Source organism: Nipponia nippon, unplaced genomic scaffold (assembly GCF_047370975.1).
Source record: "Nipponia nippon isolate SJK-2023a ecotype South Korea unplaced genomic scaffold, ASM4737097v1 scaffold_11, whole genome shotgun sequence".
In the NCBI taxonomy this organism is placed as follows: domain Eukaryota; kingdom Metazoa; phylum Chordata; class Aves; order Pelecaniformes; family Threskiornithidae; genus Nipponia; species Nipponia nippon.
Genome location: NW_028262302.1, coordinates 11,941,445 through 11,964,781, shown reverse-complemented (window position 1 = coordinate 11,964,781; position 23,337 = coordinate 11,941,445). Strand labels below are relative to the sequence as shown.

The 23,337-nt window shown below is 41.4% G+C and overlaps 1 protein-coding gene across 2 annotated transcripts in view; it reads left to right on the top strand.

Annotated features, from left to right (window-relative positions):
- KCNK10 (potassium two pore domain channel subfamily K member 10) overlaps nucleotides 1-22,557 on the top strand; it is a 68,192-nt gene extending 45,635 nt beyond the window's left edge. For both annotated transcript variants that reach the window (XM_009475908.2, XM_087746990.1), the window contains 3 exons: nucleotides 16,358-16,544; nucleotides 19,806-19,948; nucleotides 21,934-22,557. In XM_009475908.2, coding sequence (XP_009474183.1) covers nucleotides 16,358-16,544; nucleotides 19,806-19,948; nucleotides 21,934-22,557 — 954 coding nt within the window. The remainder of the gene's footprint in view (nucleotides 1-16,357; nucleotides 16,545-19,805; nucleotides 19,949-21,933) is intronic.
- Nucleotides 22,558-23,337: the final 780 nt, after the last annotated feature.

The window sequence follows — 23,337 nt, the reverse complement described above, 5'->3', positions numbered from 1 at the left end:
CCCAAACAAAATGGCTGAGCAATACAAAAAATCAGTCACCAGAAAAGAATCCTACATTTCCGTAATCTAGTAAGAATTTCTTGTTGCAGTAAAGGCAGCAGATCTAATTACATTCCATTATTGGTTATTAGCACTTTGATACCACAGAAGCCAGCCAGGAACAGGGCCTCAGTATATTAAGACTGTGGAAACCCTGGTTTGTAAACAGTATTTTTAAATGGACAGGAAAATATATAGGCAGAGAAAAGGATGAGATAATAGCAAATGGCGGGTTGGTTGTGAAGCAGAAAGTTTGGAGGGAAGAAGCCAGATGGACATTAAAGATGAAGGGAGGCTGAGAGATTGGAAGAAGTGGTTAGGGATGACAGAAATTAAGTGAAGCTGATGTGAAGATACTGCTAGAAGAATGGGAAAGTAGGAGCAAACAGCCACTCACCCAGGAGGACTACAAGGATGTTGTGCGGTTATGCAGGGAGAAAATTAGAAGGGCCAAAGACCAACTAGAACTTAATTTGGCTACTGCTGTAAAAGACAATAAAAAATGTTTCTGTAAATACATTAGCAACAAAAGGAGGGCTAAGGAGAATCTCCATCCTTTATTGGATGTGGGGGGAAACATAGTAACAAAGGATGAGGAAAAGGCTGAGGTACTTAATGCCTTCTTTGTCTCAGTCTTTAGTAGTCAGACCAGTTGTTCTCAGGGTACCCAGCCCCCTGAGCTGGAAGACAGGGACGGGGACAGAATGAAGCCCCCATAATCCCAGGAGAAATGGTTAGCAACCTGCTACACCGCTTAGACACACACAAGCCTATGGGGTCAGATGGGATCCACCCAAGGGTACTGAGGGAGCTGGCAGAAGTGCTCACCAAGCCACTTTCAATCCTTTGTCAGCAGTCCTGGCTAACTGGGGAGATTCCAGTTGACTGGAGGTTAGCAAATGTGACGTCCATCTACAAGAAGGGCCAGAAGGAGGATCCGTGAAACAACAGGCCTGTCAGTCTGACCGTGGTGCCGGTGAAGGTCATGGAGCAGATCATCTTGAGTGCTATCACATGGCACGTGCAGGACAACCAGGTGATCGGGCCCAGTCAGCGTGGGTTTATGAAAGGCAGGTCCTGCTTGACTAACCTGATCTCCTTCTATGACAACGTGACCTGCTTAGTGAATGAAGGAAAGGCTGTGGGTGTTGTCTACCTGGACTTCAGTAAAGCCTTTGACACCGTTTACCCACAGCATTCTCCTGGAGAAACTGACTGCCCATGGCTTGGATGGGCATACTATTCCCTGGGTAAAAACTGGCTGGATGGCCGAGCCCAGAGAGTGTTGGTGAACGAAGTTAAATCTGGTTGGTGGCCAGTCACAAGTGGTGTTCCCCAGGGCTCAGTATTAGGGCCAGTTCTGTTTAATATCTTTATCAATGATCTGGACGAGGGGATTGAGTGCACCCTCAGGAAGTTTGCAGATGACACCAAGTGTGGCGGGAATGTCGATCTGCCGGAGGGTAGAAAGGCTCTACAGAGGGATCTGGACAGGCTGGATCGATGGGCCGAGGCCAACTGTATGAGGTTCAAGAAGGCTCAGTGCCGGGTCCTGCATTTGGGTCACAACAACCCCATGCAACGCTACAGGCCTGGGGAAGAGTGGCTGGAAAGCTGCCCAGTGGAAAAGGACCTGGGGGTGTTGGTCGACAGCCGGCTGAATATGAGCCAGCAGTGTGCCCAGGTGGCCAGAAAGGCCAATGGCATCCTGGCTTGCATCAGGAATAGTGTGGCCAGCAGGACCAGGGAGGTGATAGTGCCCCTGTACTCGGCACTGGTGAGGCTGCACCTCGAGTACTGTGTTCAGTTTTGGGCCCCTCACTACAAGAAGGACATTGAGGTGCTGGAGTGTGTCCAGAGGAGGGCAACGAAGCTGGTGAAGGGTCTAGAGCACAAGTCTGATGAGGAGCGGCTGGGGGAGCTGAGGTTGTTTAGCCTGGAGAAGAGGAGGCTGAGGGGAGACCTTATTGCTCCCTACAACTACCTGAAAGGAGGTTGTAGTGAGGTAGGGGTCGGTCTCTCCTGCCAAGTAACAAGCGATAGGACGAGAGGAAATGGCCTCAAGTTGTGCTAGGGGAGGTTTAGATTGGATATTAGGAAAGATTTTTTCACGGAAAGGGTTATTAAGCATTGGCACAGGCTGCCCAGGGAAGTGGTCAAGTCTCCATCCCTGGAGGTATTTAAAAAACGTGTAGATGTGGTACTTAGGGACATGGTTTAGTGGTGGACTTGGCAGTGTTAGGTTAACAGTTGGACTTGGTGATCTTAAAGGCCTTTTCCAACCTAAATGATTCTATGATTCTATGGCAAAGGAAATTTTCCCTCATAATTCCCAGAATTCCCTTTCACCAGCAAAAGTAATGTTTCATATGAACTTAGTAAGTTACCTGCAGGAAAACTTTGAGGAAGGAATGATGTAAATGCTTTCGTCATACACAAGATCACCTTGTTACAGAAAGACCAAAGGTGATGTAGCCTTGGAAAGAAATATTATGCAGAGCATAAAGTATCCTGACTTGAAACATTTTTCATTTGATTCCTGTGATTCTGTGCCTCTCTCACTAGTTGGGAATTTGGTTCTTTGAAGCTGCTTCTGTTTTGCTCCCCATGCAGCAGAATAACTCGCTCAGGAAAAAAATAATCTGTTTGGTGAGAGCTTGTACAGATAAAAAGAAGTGTTTTAGAGCACTGATTTACAAACCCAGAACAAATGGATGTAAACAATCTCAGCTCCCTGTCTGTTCTTTCGCCTGTAGCACCTTAAAGGTCCATCTGAGAGTCACAGTTCCCTGAGCAAGGTTAAAAAAGGGGTGCTTGTCGGTCAATAAAGGATTGGTTTAGGTATGTAGATACTTATGTGGTGTTTATTTCAAGTAGGTACGCACCTGAATGTACATTTCAAATCTGAGCAGCCTGAAATTTAGGGGTGATTTAAAACAAAACCTAGACCCAGATCTGAATTTTGCAGTTAGTTAACACTAAGTTTATGGATACATGCATAGCCAAATGCTAACAGAAGAGATCTGCAGGCAATGTGTTATCCTTCATAATCCTCATAAAGCATATTTGGCTAAAAATGGACTTCACAACATAAGAATAATAAAAAATCTAGATACACTCTAGTGCTTGCCAGCAATACATCCATAGTGCCTTATGAATCTGGTGAGTATTTTGATTTCATTTTCAGTTCCTCTGTTTTAAATCTGAAGACATGCTTTTTGTAAATTAGCTGATGATAAAAGTGAAATTAAGGAATGCAGGTGCTGTAAGAATCCAGAAATTGCAGCAACTGCGTAGGCTCTATACAAAGACCGTAGCAAGAAGAGCAGCTTGGAAGAGCAATATACAGCAGCTAGCATACTGAGCATGGATGCACCAGAGTCAGCAAATGCTCTGCCTCTGTTTATTTCACTTGTCTTCCTCATCAAACTTTATTTAGAGCAAAAGTAACTGTCTTTAAAAACACAGTCAGTGCTGAGATGTTAGACTCTTCGGAATCATTTGTCTCTAGCAATTTAAGGCTGATATGCTCTCCTCAAGAAAACAAGACTTCAGCACAATAACTTTTTAAGCATATGGAAATTCAAACAGCATATCTCCCACCACACTGGAGTAGGTTGTGAACCACTTCTGATGGGTGCAATGCTCCCTCCATCCTCCTGAAAAGTAGTTTCACTATGCAGAAAACAATAGGACGTGGTGAGGAAGCACGTTTCAATCCTTTAAAAAAATATTGTCTGACAACTGTTTAAGTCAAAATCATAGAATCATAGAATCCTTTGGGATGGAAGGGACCTTTAAAGGTCATCTAGTCCATCCCCCTGCAATTGGCAGGGACATCAACAACTAGACCAGGTTTCTCAGAGCCCCATCCAGCCTGTCCTTGAATGTTTCCAAGGATGGGGCATCTACCACCTCTCTGGGCAACCCGTTCCAGTGTTTCACTACCCTCTTTGTAAAAAATTTCTTCCTTATATCTAGTCTGAATCTGTCCTCGTTTAGTTTAAAACCATTACCCCTTGTCCTATCACTGTTGACCCTACTAAAAAGCCTGTCCCCATCTTTCTTGTAAGTCCCCTTTGAGTATTGAAAGGCCACAATAAGGTCTCCCTGCAGCCTTCTCTTCTCCAGGCTGAGCAGCCCCAGCTCTTTCAGCCTTTCCTCATAGGAGAGGTGTTCCACCCCTCTGATCATCTTTGTGGCCCTCCTCTGGACCCAATCCAACAGGTCCATGTCCTTCCTGTGCTGAGGACCCCAGACCTGAACACAGTACACCAGGTGGGGTCTCACCAGAGCAGAGTAGAGGGGCAGAATCACCTCCCTCAACCTGCCAGCCACGCTTCTTTTGATGCAGCCCAGCATCCAGTTGGCTTTCTGGGCTGCGAGAGCACATTGCCGGCTCATGTTCAGTTTTTCATCTATCAGTGCCCCCAAGTCTTTATCCTCAGGGCGGCTCTCAATCCCTTCATCCCCCAGCCTGTATTGATACTGGGGATTGGCCCAACCCAGGTGCAGGATGCATGAGCACTCCTGAAATCCAGGACTTCATTGTCAAGCTGCGTGCTCCAGGTTGCACTCTAGGTGCATTCTCCTCTAGTTCATCAGTAACATATCTGTTACAAAGAGGACCATTATTCTCTCTGTACTCTACAAATGTATTCCTCTCTCTGCTCCTTCCTGCCTGGACTCCTACAATGCCCTTCTTAACAAGAGTTGTTCTAATTGCTTTTCTTGGATGTAAAGCAGTCCAGACCCAGGGCCATCTGGACACTTCTCTGTAGTATTTCTAGCAATGGCAGAAGTGTGACTGTAGACTCTCACAAAGTTGAACGGGAGGATGAAAGGCAGGAGTGGTAAATTTACAATGCCTGCCTGAGATGCTTTTCTCCTTGAGATACTGCAGGCCACATCTTTTTTTTATGTTTCTAATTGGTGCTTTAATTCTGGTGATGGAAAGATAGCAGGAAGTTTTATTTTTGCTTTTGATCATCACCTGCTTTAGTAGTCGTCGTGCTCCAGTGCCGATAGATGGCACAGGCAAACGATAGTCCTATGGGTGAACTAAACAACTAATGGTGCAGGCTGTGACTTCGTTACATGCAGTTACTCTTCATCTACCAGAGCCAAATTTGTCTCTGAATTCTATTTTAGGTTCAACCACTGGCTTGTGTTATGGTCTTGAATATGTTGATTTCACTCTTTGGATCACTTTCCCCCTCCATTATGTTTGAGCTGCTGGAAAGTATCTTTTTCTGCGCAGTGCTGAGATAGTATGCTAGTACTAAAAAATTCATGACAAAATCTGTGGATCCCAGCTTTTGGCATTTTATTTCCTGTAACTGCGTATTTAATTCAGTTAGTGATGCTTACAGCTAATCTGCTTCAGGGACAGTAACTTAAGTGAAGCAAACCTTTTGCTGATTTGTTCTAATCCACTGATCTTTGTTGCTGAGTATAACTTTAGAGTCTAAAGCTTATGTGGGCTGGCTGTGGAGCACTTCTTTCCTTAATCCTACAAATCAATAACCTCTTGCAAATTGGCATATAAGTTAAGAATTAATATTAACCTGAACAGTTAAATTCAGATCTTGACAGCTCTGAAAGACCTTTTAAACATTTTGGTTTTATCAACAATGTGTGTTAGGCCTGTAAGGGCTTGCAAGAAGTGTAGCATCAGCCTGAGGCAACTTCAAAGAAAGGATCATGAAGGTCTTGAAGTGAGTCTACCTCTAAAGAGAGCCCCAGGAGGTGTTGAGCCTGGTAGTAGTTGAAAGGGCATTCCTGGGGTTGCTAGAAAGAGAAGGCAGCAGGTCTAAGAAGGGAGAACATGTCAACACCAGGCAGAGATGATAATTGCTCCAATTTTAGAATCAAATCAGTCTCGCTAAAAAGATGATAGTATAAACAGAGGAGGAAAGACTATTATTCTAAAACCAGGCTTTAAAATTAGCTTAAATCCAGAATATAGTGTTATCTGGAAATCTCAAGTCAGCTCCAGTGCACCAAAACTGAAACCCAATATGCACTGAAGTCTGTCCCCCAAACTAATTCTCACTGGTATTACTGTAACACCTCTTTCTGCGAGTGTTAGGCACTGCACAGTGTAGCTGTTGACTACAGGGCACTTCAGAGGAAATCTTATACTGTTTTGCCTGTTTGTGTGAGGCCTTTTAATATCTTTTCATTGTTTTTTTGTTCATTATTTAAAATTATTAGAGGTTCAAACCTTCAATAATTCTTCTTACTGGAGTCATACTCTTCTCACTGAACTGCAGCACTCATAATATTTTACAGGTCTTGAAAACAGAATATTGTACAAAATCTAGTCAGGAATCCATGATGAGTACAAAGGCCTTATTTATCACTGGCCAGGTATCTATCTGTATTACAGTAAATTGTAATAGTTCATTTTCATTTGGGAAGCAATTTTCATTACATTGCTTTCTGATTGTTGGTAGACTGCAGCTATTGCAGTATATGAGTATATATCTTCAGAGTTTTGCTTCATTTACTTTAGCTTTTTTTGGTAGGGTGCCTAATATTTTAGCACTTATTTGAATGTTTACACAAAATGAATTAATAAACCAAAGACAGGTGTAGTAGGCAATTAATGGCTAAAAAACAGATTTAAGTGCAAAGTAAGAGAGCATTTAGCAATTGATACTGAGTAGAAGGGTTTCCAAACCCTTCTATGGATGGGTGGATGGATGGATGATGATTTATCATCCTTAAAGAAGAACATAAAAACAATAGAGTAATGATGAAGCAAGTTTTCAGGAAGGGGTTTTCTTCCACTGTTAATTTGAATGTACTCAGGCTATTTTTTATGTACATCAGGGATTATCTCTGGAATACGATCTGTCCTTTTGCCAGTTATTGTTCCCTCTATCTGTTTCTTTTCTGTTTTCTATGGTGGAAAAAGATGAGCACTATTTCTTTCTCTGTATCAAAGCCCAATCTTTGCCACCTCTCATTTGGTTTGAAACCAGGTTAGTATTCAGTACGATCTCAATATAAGCAGTGGCAAGGAGTTGCATTTCCATGCAGAGCCTGAATCCCAGTTTTCTTATTAAGGAAGTGATTTAAACAGTCTTTCTTTATGGTTTGAATTGTTCAGGAACCACTATTCTGAAGGGTAAAACTATACCTGCCTGCCTCCTGCTAAAATTAGTATTAGTCACATAACTTTTAATTGCAGTGAAATGCACTGAAAATAAACCCCGTGAGTCTCAAGCAATTATCTCTCATGAAATACAAGACAAATAGGAGCTGATAGCATGATTAAGAGTTTACTGAGCAGCTAGGGTTTCTGCGACACTGTACGAAGCTTAAAGAATGAGGTACTTCGGTGGAAGCTGCTGATTAATGACAAAGAACACGTGAACTTTTCAACCATCAGCATGAAAGTTAAACTCTTTCCTAAGCACTAATAGTCAATATCCTCCTTTTGTTATTGCCTTAAGTTTTGATCCTATTGCTGTGGAAACTTTCTGTTCCTGACAGTGCAGTGCTGAAATACCAAATCCCACGTGCCAGAGATTTCATGCAAGTGTTGCCATGTCTGAAAACCTGATTTATATCTGTTGTGGTTTAACCTGGCAGGCAGCTAAACACCACACAGACATTCACTCATTCCCGCCGCAGTGGGATGGGGGAGAAAATTAAAAAAAAACCCAAAGGTAAAACTCATGGGTTGAGATAAAGACAATTTAATAGGACAGAAAAGAAAGGGAAAATAATAGTAATAATGATAAAAGAATATACGAAACAAGTGATGCACAATGCAATTGCTCACCACCCACTGACTGATGCGCAGCCAGTTCCTGAGCAGCGGAACTCTGAGCAGCAGACCCCCGGCCAGCTTTTCCCCTCATTTATATACTGAGCATGATGTCATATGGTATGGAATATTCTTTTGGACAGTTTGGGTGAGCTGTCCCAGCTGTGTCCCCTCCCAAATTCTTGTGCACCCCCAGCCTGCTCGCTGGTGGGGCGATGTGAGAAGCAGGAAAAGGCCTTGACTCTGTGTAAGCACTGCTCAACAACTAAGACATCACTGTGTTATCAACATTGTTCTCATCCTAAATCCAAAACACAGCACTATATCAGCTACTAGAAAGAAAATTAACCCTATCCCAGCTGAAACCAGGACAATATCCTAGCGAAAATCCTAACCTCAAGATTGTTTAAGTTTGCAATATAGGGAGTAAAGGAAAAGTAAGACAGAAATGCAACTGCAATGCAAAATCACTCATAATTCAGTGATTGTTGATCCCCCCTCTCCCTCAACAAATACAGAGAGCCATTCTAGTTAGCATTCTTCAGAATATCCTCCAAAACTCCTGTGGGCAACCTTGGGGGAAGCATCAGAGACTGAGGGTGAGCGGGGTGATGGATCTTGAAAGGCAATAGATAGAAATTACTTCATGAGGGTACCTGTGCATGGCATCTCATCCCAGGCATGAGGACCATGCTACTTTTTCACTTAAGAGATGCTACTTCAAGGTTATGAACAGGTGGAGGTGGTGAATTTAGTATTATGTTGCTTCATGTATTCAACCTTCACCTTTCAGGACTGTCAAGCTATCATATTAACCGCTCTAATGTAATTTATCTGTTCATATTTTCCTCGTCACATACATGTGTCTTTGTGGCAATAAGAACTGTTTTGAGCCATGGGACAAAGTATTTGATGCACCCTTCATCCTATGCCAGACCTTGCCTTTTGAAGGTGCTCCCTGCCATCCTTTTACCTTTGCAGGTAAGCAGTGGCAGCTCCTGCAAAATGTTGAAGGCTGGGAGGACCAGGGGAGAGTTGTGTTATGGAGGGACACTTCTAGGGGTGAGACATTTTCCACTCTTTCCACGTTTTTACCCCAGGGGAGCTACTCTTTCTTCCTCCTTTTACTTCCCTTCCACTCTTCTGGGATCTGTATCCCACCTAGAGTAAAATTCACTCCCTGTGGGCTAGTAACCTGAAAGAATGCTCTTCGGTCACTTGGCTAGTCACAAATAGTGTTTTTCTCTAGAAAGACTGTAATATTGCAACGTTTATAGTGTTAATATCTAGAAAAAATCTCATGGTAAATACAAAATATGCTTTGGAGGCTTCTGCAAGAATTTCTTGCAGAGTATGCTGTATGCTATTGTACCCGAGAAGGGCAAGGGAAGGCTGCTTAGCCAGTTATTCCAAACTAAGCAGAAACTGAAAACTGCAACCTAGAAAGAGATACATGAAGACTAGCTTGAAGATGTACTCCCTGTTTCAAAAGGTCACTGTTTAACCTTTCAATATCTAGTCCAACAAAGTATCCGCTCTAGCTTTATGAATGCTGATGTTGTTACATTCCTAATCACTAGGGAAATGTTCTGAACACTCAACAGTATGAAGGAATCTGGATGCTTTATTCCACTGTAGAGGAAGAAAACAAAACAAAAAAAATAACAGAACAAAAAATGAAAGCCCAAACAGAGCTAAAAAAAGGAATATTGAATTTCTCCACCCTGCTAAGAGGAGGTATTTCTAAGATGAAGTTCAGTTTTCTTTTTCTTGCTAAGTCTTTGAAAGTGGCCATGTTATGCAATAGATAACTAGATCTGTCATTGATCTAGCTACACTAATTGTCTTTCTCTGTCTCAGTGCATTTCTTAATTAGATGCTGAGCATATACTCATAAATCTAGCCTTGCTGCTATGTGGCACTTTTCTTTGCACCATCATAACTGAATTTTATTTTTTCCCCTGAATTGCACTGATGAACAAGATGAAAGCACTGACTCAACACTGATCAAAATCAGAGTTACCAGGAATGGCAAGGTAAAATCCTTTCAGGTATAGGGAAACAATGTGGAACAACCATTATTAACCCATTCTTGCACTCCCTGGAGAGGTGAATATAGGTGTAACTCAGAAGAGAGTTGAAGGAGGGGAGGAGCAATACATTCCAAATTCAGCCTCTGCGAGCATCCTTTGAAATTGCTTAAGTCTGTGCCATGAACCTCTGTTGTCCTTTGTCTGCTTCAATGTCTGAGAAAAGCATATATGTACATTGATCCCTCTTATTCAACATTTATTTTTTCTTGGCCTGAATACAGCTCAGCCAGAACAGAGGTTTGGGATCATTATAGTTATTTTTGTTTCTTCAGTAGCATAATATTGCAAAAATTAGTTGGTGCATATCAGAAAGCCCTATGTGTACTTTCTAGAGAGAGGAAGAAGATTGGAAAGGGGTATATCAAGCCTAGAAAATTTCCGAACCGGTGTTTCTGTATTTTCATAACACAGTATCAGTGCTCACACTATGACTGCAGCAAGATCCGTGCCTAGAGATTTACAAAAATAACATTAGAGAAAGCTGCTGCTCTGTGAGAAGCTTGCTGCGTATTCCATCTGGGTCTAGACAAACACCCTGCAGCGGTGTGGTTTTGTGGGGAAAACCAGCAATGTAAAAAAAATGCTTCTTTACTCTGACCCATGCCCTGTATGTGTTCAGGATTGTCTCTTCCAAGCTTAGTAACAAATGTGAGTGCTTACAGCTTTTTATATCTGTCTCCTCTATGGTACTTACTACAGTTAAGAAACAGGGGATGGATTTTGCATCTTCCTGTGCAGCAATAGCAGCGTTCTTTACAAAACATGAGAATTAAAATAGCACTGAGAAACCAAGAGAGCTGGTTAGACAGCAGGGGAAGTCCGTCTGTAATGGAATGGTTCAAACCACTGTTTTTAACCCATGGAGGTGTCTGAAATGTTGTATATATTTTAAAATATATTATTTAGAATTCTGCTGCTATGCTTTCAAGGGGTGTTGCCTTCTTCATTGATGTTGTGAGTAGGCCCTGGCTGGCAGCAAGCACCCACAGAGCCGCTTGCTCACTCCCCTCTCCACAGTTGGATGGGAGAAAATAGGAAGAACAAGAGTGAGAAAACTCATGGGTCAAAATAAAGACAGCAAAATCACTTACCAAGTACTGTCATGGGCAAACCAGACTTGACTTGTGGAGTTTAACTTATTTCCTTGCCAGTTAGCATAAATATTTAATTACTGAGTTGGGTGTTTGGAAACAAAAAAAGGCAAACATTTAAAATGCCTCTCCTCCCCCTTTTCCAGGCTCCGCTTCACTCCCAGGCTCACTTCACTCCAGACACCTCTCCTCCGCCCATGTTATCGCTACAGATCACAGTCCCTCCAGCACAGCAGTGAGTGGCACAGGGGTTGGGGTCAGGACACAGTGGTTTCTCTCTGCCACTTCTTCTTTCTCAGCCCTTTTCCTTTGGTCCTTCACTGGTCCTCCATAGGCTGCAGTCCGTCCAGGGAGGTACCTGCTCTGCCATGGAGCACCTCCCACTCCCCTGACCTTGTTATTTCCTCATTCCCTCCTCTATTCCCTCCTCTTCTGTCTGTCCAGCATTTATGCACTTTCTTAGATACACTTTCCCAGAGGTGTCACCATCTTCTCTGAGGGGCTCAGCAGTGTCCTGCAGCGGGTCCGTTGGAGCTGGCTGGAACCGGCTGTGTTCAGAGAGCACAGAAGAACAAAAGATTGTTATATTGTTCTTAGATGTTATCTCTAAGCCAGTGATATTTAAAATACATTTAGTTTCAGTCTCATTTTGAGTGTGAAGGAGCTAGGACAAGTTAGAAAGAAATCCACAGTGACAGGCATAGGCAGCAGTGAGGTTGATGCCACCATACCGCTGATCACCAAGGAGCTCTGTGAGCCCAGTGCTGTGCCAGTCTTTCCGTACAGCTTGTTGAGATGGGCATCACATGTTACATGCCTGGCTTGCTTTTGACTGAGCTGAAAGGCAAGCAGTGTGAACCTATGACTATCTGCACTGTCTACACTAGCCTAGCAAAAATGTTTTGACTAAGGACATACCTAATGTTTGTGGCAGAGAAAAAAATGGAACCGATATATGTGATATTCTGTTTCATGCTTTGAGTAAAAAGACTGGTTTTCCTCTTGTTAAAATATTTGATCTGGAGAAAGCGATTTAGATGACGAGCTGTTTAATTAGTGCACGGGTAGAGTCAATCTGTTCCAAGAATAATTGGCAGCATGGGTGAGGGCATAAAGTTAAGAGTAGGTGAAAGGGACAAAAGAAATGTTAAAGAAAGAAATGTGTTTTCTTTGGAGGAGTGCTCCAAAATGCAGAGCCTTGCAGGGAGATGAGGACAGCATGTTCCATGTAGGCACATCATACTAGCACTAAAAATATGACATTGGTCATCTAGCCAAAAAGGTAAACAACTTGCTTGGAGTCTTGGGGATATTTGTCAGGAATTCAGAAAAGAAAATGTTTGGAAGACAGAGGAACCATCTGAGCTCACTGTGAAGCAGCAAATGTTCCAGTGCTATTTTTGGTTGAGTAGTACTGTATATTGGGGGAGTTTCTGTGACATGGGAGGTGACACTACAAAATCTTGGAATAAGCATATTTGAAATATGCTGTTTGTGGAAATATATATGTTCCATATATTTAGCATTTAGTCTAGTCTGATAAATGGCTGTAGCATCTTTTGATCTCATACTTAATGTCTCCTACTCCCTTTTCAAAGGAATACGTATCATCCCTGTGGTCTCAGCTTGGGAACTTAAGAACCTTGTTTGGCCCTCTTGTCAACAGTCAGGTCAGAAAATTGTGCCTGAGTTAATTCACCTGAAAAGGGCAGGAGCTGTAAAAGAATTCAGTTCATCAGCTTTGATCTGTAGGACCAGAGAGAGTGAGAAAAGAAAAGAGAAAAGGAAAAAAAAAAAAAAAGGGGGATTTCTTTTAAGTCCTGAAATTATTGGATAAGACCAAAACTGATAACCCCCATGTATGTAATAGAAAATAAGCAAAAAGCGAGATCACAATTATTGACGGAAAAGATGTGTAAGAAGTAAATTCCACTGATAAAGGTGTTTTCATAAGAATGTCTGTCCTCACCCCTCTTGGCACTAGATCAGGTTGACAGTAGGTTGTTTGAATTAATATGAGCAAGATGATGTCAGCGATGTTGCCTGTTTAGCACTTGGCCTCCTTAAGAGTAAAATCAGCACCTTCATTAGTAAACGGAAATGACCCCTCATAGGTGGTTATATCACAGAAACCTCTCTCTTCTTTTCTTCTTGGATTCCTCCCTTAATCTTTTCCACATTAGCTCTAGGTGGATTTAAATTGAAGTGTCTGTCATTAGCAGGCACTAATTTATTTATATTTGATGAATGTCTTACAAATTATCTGCTTAATCAATGTGGAGAGAACTTGTTGGTAAAACAAAACTAAAAAAAAGAAAAAGAAGTAGAAAACATCTGTTTTAAAAGTGTTTTCATTTTACTTAAACCACTACGAGATGATCTACTTTTCCTGGAGAAAGACCTCTCTTACTGTTTCATTTTGACACCTATAGAACATTCTGTATTTATGCCACAAAATGGGCTCAGAGGATATGCTAGCCTGGCTGGAGCTGCTCAGCTATTTGCCAGTGTTTGGCTCCAGATTGCAAATACTATTTAAAAGAGAAGTTTGTATGAACCTTTTCAGATTTCTCAACCTTTAGTGTTATAGATATATATATATATAGCTTATATATATAGTTTTTTATATATATATTTATTTATTTTAATAATGAGTTGGTATAGTGCGTACTGCAGTAGCTTAGGCAAATCTAGTCTCATCTTAATACACCCGTGCCAAAACTGGAATGTAAAGGCTGTGTTTCCTTATTCCTGAGAACCTGGGCAGCACAAAATTATGTTCTTTGTAGTAAAATAGCAAGACCAACTCCATTTGCCAAAAAAAACATGCAAACCAACGTTTTTGTAATGTGTGATTACTACAATGTACATATTCCATGAATAATGACATTTATACTTTAGCATTTTTTGGATCTATAGCAGTTATACTCTGCTGTGAATGTCCTCTGAATGCACATCTAACTGTAAAAAGACCCTCCTTTTCACTTGTATCCTGAATTTCATGTATTATTGTCCATTAAGTAATTCTACTTGAGTCTTCCTTTTGTGCTCTTTTCAGTAGCTCTAAAAATGCTGTGCCTGATTCACCATTGCTTTCTGACTTCATTTGTACCAATGGAAGAGTAAGAAAAAAATAGACCCTCAGCTGCTCCGCTTTTGTGCAAGTGACTGAGGTGCACAATAACCATGAGTCAGGCCTTTCTGCAGATCCTCTCATTAACATCGTTACCATTTTTACTTAAAAAAAATAACCACCTTTGGCTGAATTCATCACTCATGAACAAGTGATGTCCTGAACATTTGGTACTGATTTGCAGGCCATTCTTTCCACTCCTGTTTCTACCAGGAGAGAAGACAATCCTGACACATATTGAAATGCATTTTAATGTTGCTGTATGGGGACTGGAGGAAGGATTACTATGCATAACTTTGCTTTACTATGTAGCGCTTGGCAGCTCCAAAGTACTTTTTGTCCAAGGATTCCCAGTACTATACAACACTGCATGTGCCTCCTAACTTCCACTGTAGCAAGGTGTCTGTCATTTCATTTTTACGTATCAGGAAACTGAAGCATTTAGTAGAAGTGAACAAGTCACCTTGGCCAAACTAGTAAATAAACAAGTTGGTTAAATCCTCATCCTTCATGACAAAAAGCAAGTGTCCCAGTCTAAGACACCATGCAACATCCATGTGATCAGTTCCTTTCCCTTCACCACACCTACAGTAAGTCTGAAATCCTGCCACTGTGAACGTGTGTCCATACTTCTTAAAGAAGCTAGGTCATCCTTTAGTATTTTCGCAAATTACTCAAAATGACTCTCCAGAAAAAGAGGAAATAAGAAGTCAAGTCAGGTTTTATATTCATGTGTTGTTTTTCTCCTTGGTACTTCAGTGGCAGTTTTTTCCATGTCTTGTATTTGATTAATCTTATTTATGGCATTATATTACTAATCTTATTTAACTATTTCTGTTCAGCCAGACACAGAAAACAATGTGCACACACACACACACACAAAAAGTGTAGGGATCATCTCAAACAGTTTTAGAACTGAAAGTATTTATGAAGCATGGCATATTTATGCTGCTACCTGGGTTCTAAATGCAGAGCCTCCCAGATTGGATTAGTGCCTAATGAGGGTCTGACATTGCACCTCTAAAAGAAATGTTCATGCTTTAGTGGAAGCAGTAGTACTGCTCACAGGCTGGTTAGATATTAACCAGTTCAGGCAGTATCCCTTCTGTATATTATAAAGATAACTTCTGAGACCTTATTTCCTGTCTAGGCAATGTCCTAATCTGAAATGAGATCTCATTTCTGGGTTAAGGGAGATGCTTGACTTGGAAAACTAATTTGGAAATATGTGGCTTACAGCGACCTCCACATTGCTTTTCCAGAATAAATACAGAATTTACACTGCCACTGTAATTAATTCACAGTAAGATTTCTAGTAACTTCCAGGTTTCTCATGAAACTCTATTGAATTTTGAGTTTATTTACAGTAGAGAAAATCTGAAAAAAATCTGCCAGCATCAGTTGTGTTAATTCAGGCATCAATATTACTGGAAACAAAATCTGAGTTTATATTAAATAAATTGAGAGCTTATATGATCTAGGAGTGTAAAATGTTGCAAGTACACTGCTCATATTTGTCTTCAGTTTATAGCAGCCAGTAACACACATACTCTTTGTTCAGGAGCTTTCCAATGTGGATTTACTTAGGTAATTTTATCTCAGGTTGTTTGGTATTTGACATAAATTCTTTATTTCTGGAGTAAACCGATATTATAGCTATCTATTTTTGAAAATGAGATTTAACCTTCATATTTGTGAATGAAAACTGGAAATACTGAGTCTAGAAAACCCAAAGCATGAATTATTTCTACATAAAAATTCAGGTTTTTAGAGGAGGAAAAAGGGGTTTATTTTCATTTTAGTCTTGATCTTGCTGGTTGAGTGCTTGGTGCTGGTGAGGCAATGTGGATATACATATAAATGTATGGAGGTGTGAATGTGCGTGTTTTCTTACACTTTGAACCTGAACTGGAGTGTACTGGAGCCTTTCTGAAGCTCAGGACTGTTTTTGCAGGCCGTGTTTCTGGTAGGTTAGTAACTGCCTAGTGCATGGAAAATGGGAATCACGGTTTTCTAGGGCCAGGCATAGAGGTTCAGTATTACCTGGGCAGGGCTCTCACCAACAGAGAGGGAGGGTTGTATTCCACCTAATAAGCTCACAAAAGGCAGAAAGAGATATACCAGGTGACACCAGCATGATCAGTCTGCTGTTCACAAGGTATACAGTCCCAGAAATCCACTGAAAAATTTATTTTTTTCTTTTGTTGTTTCCTTTTTCTAGAAGAAGCAAGTGAGTCAAACAAAGATCCGGGTGATCTCTACCATCCTCTTCATCCTGGCAGGCTGCATTGTCTTTGTGACCATTCCCGCAGTTATCTTCAAGCACATCGAGGGATGGACAGCCTTGGAGTCCATCTACTTTGTGGTTGTCACTCTGACTACTGTTGGCTTCGGTGACTTTGTAGCAGGTGAGCAGCTTTGAGCCTAGGTGCTGTGCACCAGGGCCTTGTCCCTTAGAATTTGTTTTCTCGTGTAGAGAGGAGGCTTTTCACAATGTATTATATTCCAGTGAAATGATGCCAGGTGTTTCTGTTGGGGTTACTGTGCAATAGGACACCAGGCTGATTTAAGAGCCAGGTGCCTTGCCATCTGCAGATTGCAAGCTTTCAGCAGTGTAGATAACGGGAGCCTGGGAGGTCCTGATTATCCTTTATCGTGCAATGAATTATGCACAAGTCCAATGACTCTCCCATTGAATTCAAGATTTGTATTAGTCCATTAGGGCTCAATCTGAGGCTGACTGCAGAAGCAAGTAGCCAAAATGATGGATGGATGAAGCTTTTACAAAGTAGGGCTGAGCCATAGGGCTCAGAAATGTCTGGTTGGATGCAGTAGCAGGCTGCTACTACAGGTGCTGCAGCATTTCAGAAACTGCATTTTGTTCTCTAACCTTGGCAGAAATTTTGACATTGCAGTTGCCCTCTTAAGGAAAACTCATGTAGGAAGAGAAGGACTAATGGGGTATTCATCTCAGTGCTAGGAGGATACTCTCCAAGATTAATACAGTACTAGCAGGAACTATAAATATCCATCCTTATCAATTTCCAAAGACGGAGTCAAGATTGTTGGCTGGAGAGATGGGATTTTTTTTTTTTTTCCCACACAACTGCTTTGCTAACGAAAACGTGGTTAAAATAAGTGGATTTTTTTTTTCCCATTAGTGCATGACCTCTACTCCTCATTCCTATTAGTGGTCCTAATTACAGGCATTAAGATGCCTGTGTTACAAAGAGCGATATTATGCTACTGTTTTGTTACTTCCTATAAATCAGTGTAATATGAATGAGTTAAAAACATCAAATGAAACTACAGGGATATATAAAGTTTTCTTTGCTGAAGAGCTGCAGACAAGTCTTTTTGTAGAGAAGACTAATCCTCCTTTTTTATGACATGGTGGTATAGAAGACATGAATTATTGAGGGAAAAAAGGTACTGAACAAAGAGAGCCCCAGATATGAAAAAGAAGTGTTTTACGGGCATTCAGATACAGAAGTGATTGGATGAGTTTGGTCCATTTTAACCACTTAGGTGAAAGAAGCTCACTGATATTCTGTCTTTGTGGTATCACAGTGTGAAATAAAAATAATTCACAATATTTTTCTTAAGCATATCACACTTCAGTATTATTTTCTTTAATAATATAATAGTAAAAAAGCTCTGAATATTAAGTTAAATTGTTCTGTATCCAACATTATTAGGAGAATATAATCCACAGCTGGGTGGCTACTAACAACCAGGATTTTTCAAAAATCAAATGGAGGACCCTGAATGAGAAAACTTCAGAAGCAATCTCATGATAAGAGTTTAAGGCAGGTGATCACCAGGAAATTTGAGGTTTATTGCTGGTTTTGAGACAGATTTTCTGTCACTTTTATTTTCTGTTACTTTAATCTCTCAGTATCTCTGTCCCTTCAACATCAAATCAAAAATACTACATCGTATTAGGTAAAACAGCATAAATGGAGCTGTGCTGTTTTATTCCACCTAGAACGTGTCCCAGCTCCTGGGAAACTGGGAAAGTTTTTGTACTACTGTCGGAGATACAATTGTGGATGGAGCCTGAAAAAACAGAATATCTGATAGGCTGAAAAAAGTGGTCTCATACTTTCTCAGTCACCTGATTACTCTGTGAGATAGACCTAGACAATCTGTTTCATAGCAAGCTTCCTCAGGGACACATATGATCAGCAGAGCCTCATTGTACCATAGCAACAGCACCCCCCACCTCCCATTGTTTCACACTCTTAAAGACTGGAAAAAAGAGAGTGATTCATGCGATCTATGGGGAGAGATTAACATCAAAACTAATATTTGGGTCCCTGCCAGTTCTCAAATGTCTGCTCTTCCACAGGGATGTTTGAACACTGTATGTACACTCATGCTGAGTCTGGATAAAATTGAAGAGTCATAGGAACGTCTCGGACTGGAAAAAGCTCGGGGGGAAATGCCGAACTGTGCTATCTGGTGATTTTAATGGGGAAAAATCCTAAAATCTCTTTGTAGTCATACAGAGGTACACGTTGGTGTCTACCTCTTGTCTAACCAAGGCTGGAGTCCAGGAAATACAGAATCATCTGCCTGAGTCCCCTGGTATGCTTGCTCTTCAGGTGGAGACTTACACAGGTACCACCAAGGTGGTGTTTGTTCACCTGCATTGAGGGGTATGGCTGTGCCCATGGGGCTGTGCAGACTCTTTGCCACTCGCTATCTTCAGCTCAGGGCTGTGCCTGCCTCTCACTGGTTCTCATTCTTGCAGTGCACATAGCACTGTGATAGAACTGGGAGTCTCAAAAGTGAGGTTGTGGTTGCTTTCTTTTGGAGAAGTTAATTCTGTTCTGTGGTAGGCAGCAGCCTGGCTGCTGCTGCACTTATTTTAGTCTCTTAGTAGTCCATTAGATTTGCCAAATGTCTTGCACACTTGTTTTACCAGCTCATCCAGAGACTTGCATGAAGACCACATAGGATATTTGTTGCTTCATTTGATCCATATCTCCTCTCAAGTCACTGGCCAGAGAATGCACCCCTATAACAGATACCCAGGCAAACAGTATATCCTTATTATCAGGGCTGATGCATGGTTGGCTTCCTGTCAGATATCCTGATTTGGAGCGGAAGAAAAAGCTACTTTTCTTTCTCCTGCATATAGATCTCTCAATCCTGTAGCTAAAACCAAAAACATCTGGAAACTCTATAACCTGAAGGGGTTGAACTGTAAAGTTTCTCAACTACCAGGCTGCAGGCAATTCAGAATAAGGAAGACTAGCTGCATTAGGGGGATGGACTAGATGACCTTTAAAGGTCCCTTCCATCCTAAAGCATTCTATGATTCTGTGCTTAAACTTTCTTCTTGGAAATGTGTTCATGCTGTTGCAAGTATTAACAAAGCAGGAATTTCAGACTTGCTTCAGAGTATGAGCAATATGAAGAAAAGTGTTTACTAGGTGCTCTGGCAGGTCACATAGTAGCAGAACAATAGGTAATTTTGAAGAGTCTTAAATTAAGAAAAGACAGCGTTCCTCCAATCTGAGAGGCCTCTCATCTATTATTGGAACTACAGTGGTGCTGGCAAGAGTGAAGAAATACTTTCAGGAATCTCTCATAATTGCAGATATTTTGTCATAATTTTGGCATCTCATGATTCCTAAGCATAAGTATATGCTTTTTTTCAGGAGGAAATGCTGACATCCATTACCGGGAGTGGTATAAACCCTTAGTGTGGTTCTGGATCCTTGTTGGCCTTGCCTATTTTGCTGCTGTCCTGAGTATGATTGGAGACTGGTTAAGAGTCCTGTCCAAGAAGACAAAAGAAGAGGTATGACTAGTAATTCCTCAGTGGTTTATCATTTTATAAGAGAGCTTTAAGTGCCTGATTCCTGTTTGTCTAAAGAAGGATGTTCCTCTGCATGACCAATGCTCAATATTCTCCGTGGTTTACTCCACTGGCTGCCTTTGGTATCAAGTTAGCTCTGATCTTTAGCTCCTTCACAAAGGGAGGAAAAAAGCAACAGAAGCAACCCAGGTTGTTACACCTCTATCAGTACTGCCAAATACACAGAACACATCAGTAGGATTGCAATTATGGAATAAGAGAGGCCATCCTTCACTCTGAAACTAGCTACAAAATTGTGACAAAAATTTCAGTGTTCCCTCTTTAAAAATTGGAAATGCATGGGTTTTGAAGACATTAGTTGGCTCTCTTCACGACGAAACAAGAATCTGCCTTTAAACCAGGATTTTATATTAAGTTTTCCCACCTTTCCCTATGCCAGGGAATGTGGTTCTGAATAAAGGTTTACATTCAGGCCCCTTACTGAGTACCATATTATTAAAAATTGAAGAAACTGAGTAGTCAGCATCAGGGAGAACATGATTAAATTCACTCAGAACATGCTCTCTCTGATTCAAAGACAGTATTGCTAATGCTTCAGTCAAATACGGGTGGAAAATAGAAGGCAACTGCCATGACTCTAGAGCTGAAGCCTATTGTGGAGGACGTTAATAACATAATTTCAGTTTTTAAGGCAATCTCCTCCTGCATTACTAGCAAAGCTAACCTGGCAGGGTTAGCTAAAGAGCAGGCATAGACAAAGTTTGGCAGAGGGGTAGTGCTGTTTATCATTTATGAAGGCATCTGCACTACCTGAGGCCTGGTGCATCACCTGTGCATCTCCATTTAATAAAGGGTGCCTCACAGAGAGTTTGGCTGTTGGGTTGATCATAGCAGGCACCTATAGGTGGGAATCTGATCTCTCATGGTGGATGTGAGATACCTGCTGCCACAAGTAATACAGTTCTAAATGGACACCTGCTCATGTGGCCCGAGAACCAAAGATTACTTCCTTGTGGATCACTGAATGCAGAAATTGAGTTCTGGCTACAGTAGCCCAAGCAAACCATGGACCTTGGTGGGCTCTTGCAGACATCGTACTCCTGAATCTGTTTTCCTTTAGCTGAACTTTGGAAAAGGCCTGTGTTGACTGAGATATTGCTTGGTCATTTTTTCTTGTTTTGGAAGAAATATTTATTCAATACAGCAGCCATGTAGGTGCTTTATTCTTAGCCATTATTCTGCTCTCAGGTGCAAAGGAGTAAACCAGAGCAAAGCAGTGAGATGTTTAAGGACACGCTTTTGGTGCCCTCACAGAATATGTGTTGCAAATTCCTCCGGCTGGCTTGAGAGAGTGGTGTATTTGGACAATTATGCAGTGGAAACCTCCATTAAAGACAGCTACATTTGTCCCTATGATCCTAGACTGGATCAGTCAGAGGTCCACTTGAAATTATCTAATAGATATTTCCAACGTTAATTGCTCAGTGGCTCAGTGGCACTGAACAGAACCTTCAGCGGGACTGAACATCTCCATCCAGTATTGCTACACTGGTTGTGCTGCTCTGAAGCATATTGATATAACTATATGTGATCAGTTCTCCTGACCATCTACTGCAGATATTAAAAGTCAGGAATTTTGTTCGTAACCAAGGAGGGATTAGCATGAACACCTCCCATCATGTAACACAGCTATAAAATGTATGGGGTGGCAAAATGTGAAACAGGCAGACAATTATATATGCCACATAAGCCATTAACTAGTCACTAGTTGGTGTGTTTAGAGCTTGCCCAGTATAAACACTTCACTGCTGAAGTTTGGGTCCAGATGGATGCACTGGAGCTGGGACTGGTCTCCAATTTTATGCCAGAGAAGAAAGTGCTTGTGCTGCTGTTCTATAGGAAAGACTGTCGCTTCATTTTGCTTTTTCTTTTTTTTTCATTCATTTCTCTTTCTTGTTGTTGTAAAGGTTGGAGAAATAAAAGCCCACGCAGCGGAGTGGAAAGCGAACGTGACGGCTGAGTTCAGAGAGACACGGAGGCGGCTCAGCGTGGAGATCCATGACAAACTTCAGCGGGCAGCCACCATCCGGAGCATGGAGCGCAGGCGCCTGGGCCTGGACCAGCGAGCCCACTCCTTAGACATGCTCTCTCCAGAGAAGCGCTCTGTCTTTACTGCCTTGGAAACAGGACGCTTCAAGGCCTCATCTCAGGAAAGCATCAACAATAGGCCTAACAACCTGCGCCTTAAAGGGTCAGATCAGCTCAACAAGCACGGGCAGGGGGCATCTGAGGACAACATCATTAACAAGTTTGGATCATCTGCTAAGATGACCAAAAGGAAAAACAAAGACCTCAAAAAGACCATCCCCGAGGATGTACGTAAAATTTACGAGACCTTCCGAAACTACTCCTTGGATGAAGAAAAAAAGGAAGAGGAGACGGAGAAGATGTGTAATTCTGAGCACTCTTCTAGCACTGCAGTCCTGACCAACTGCATCCAGCAGCACTCAGACATGGAGAATGGAGTGATCCCCAATGAAACCAAAGAAAGGGAACATGAAAACAAAGCGTTACTTGAAGACAGAAATTAAATGTAAAAGATGCTTGACTTGAATTAACAATGTTAGTGTTTTTATATACATATATATATTGAGACACGTGCCTTATACAGACTCCTTATTCAGTCTGAATTATATAGCATCGAAGAATATTTCACTGTGCCATAAAGACTCAAGCTTGCTCTGCCAAAACAAATCAGGAACACAGCACTGCAGAATGGCAACAGAAAGCTACACACATGGAAATTTCAGCCTGTGTAAGATTACCAGGGCAAGACACAAAGGAAGAGATTGAACCATGGCAATATCACCAGAGTGCTCCTACCACGGCATAATATTAGACAAAGGGCAGCTATGTAAGAAGAGCCTTTGAAAGGGATGAAAAAGCATGTATCTTTGTGATGGAGTGTGCATCCATAAAGCCTTCCCCTGGTGATGAAAAAGAGGAGAAATGATTGGAGTGAACTAGAAACTTTCAGTAAGGCTTAGTTTACGTTTTGGCACGTGATCCAAGCTAGATTTTTTTTTTCCATTTTTGAATCAGATGCATTATCTTTCTAAACTCCAAAAGAATGTCCATGCACACAGCCACCAGCTGGGTGCTGGTTTGGAAAATCAACACAGACATATTTAAGGGTCGGATTGCTCTTTTCATTAAAAAAAACAAAACAAAACAAAACAAAACAAAACAAAACAAAACAGAAAAAACTCTGTGGGTATTTATCTTAACCAGTGGAAAAAAAAAGGAAAAGAAACAAATGGATTTTTTTTCTTGTGTAGGAAATATTCAATGTAAAGTCACAGCAAGAAAGT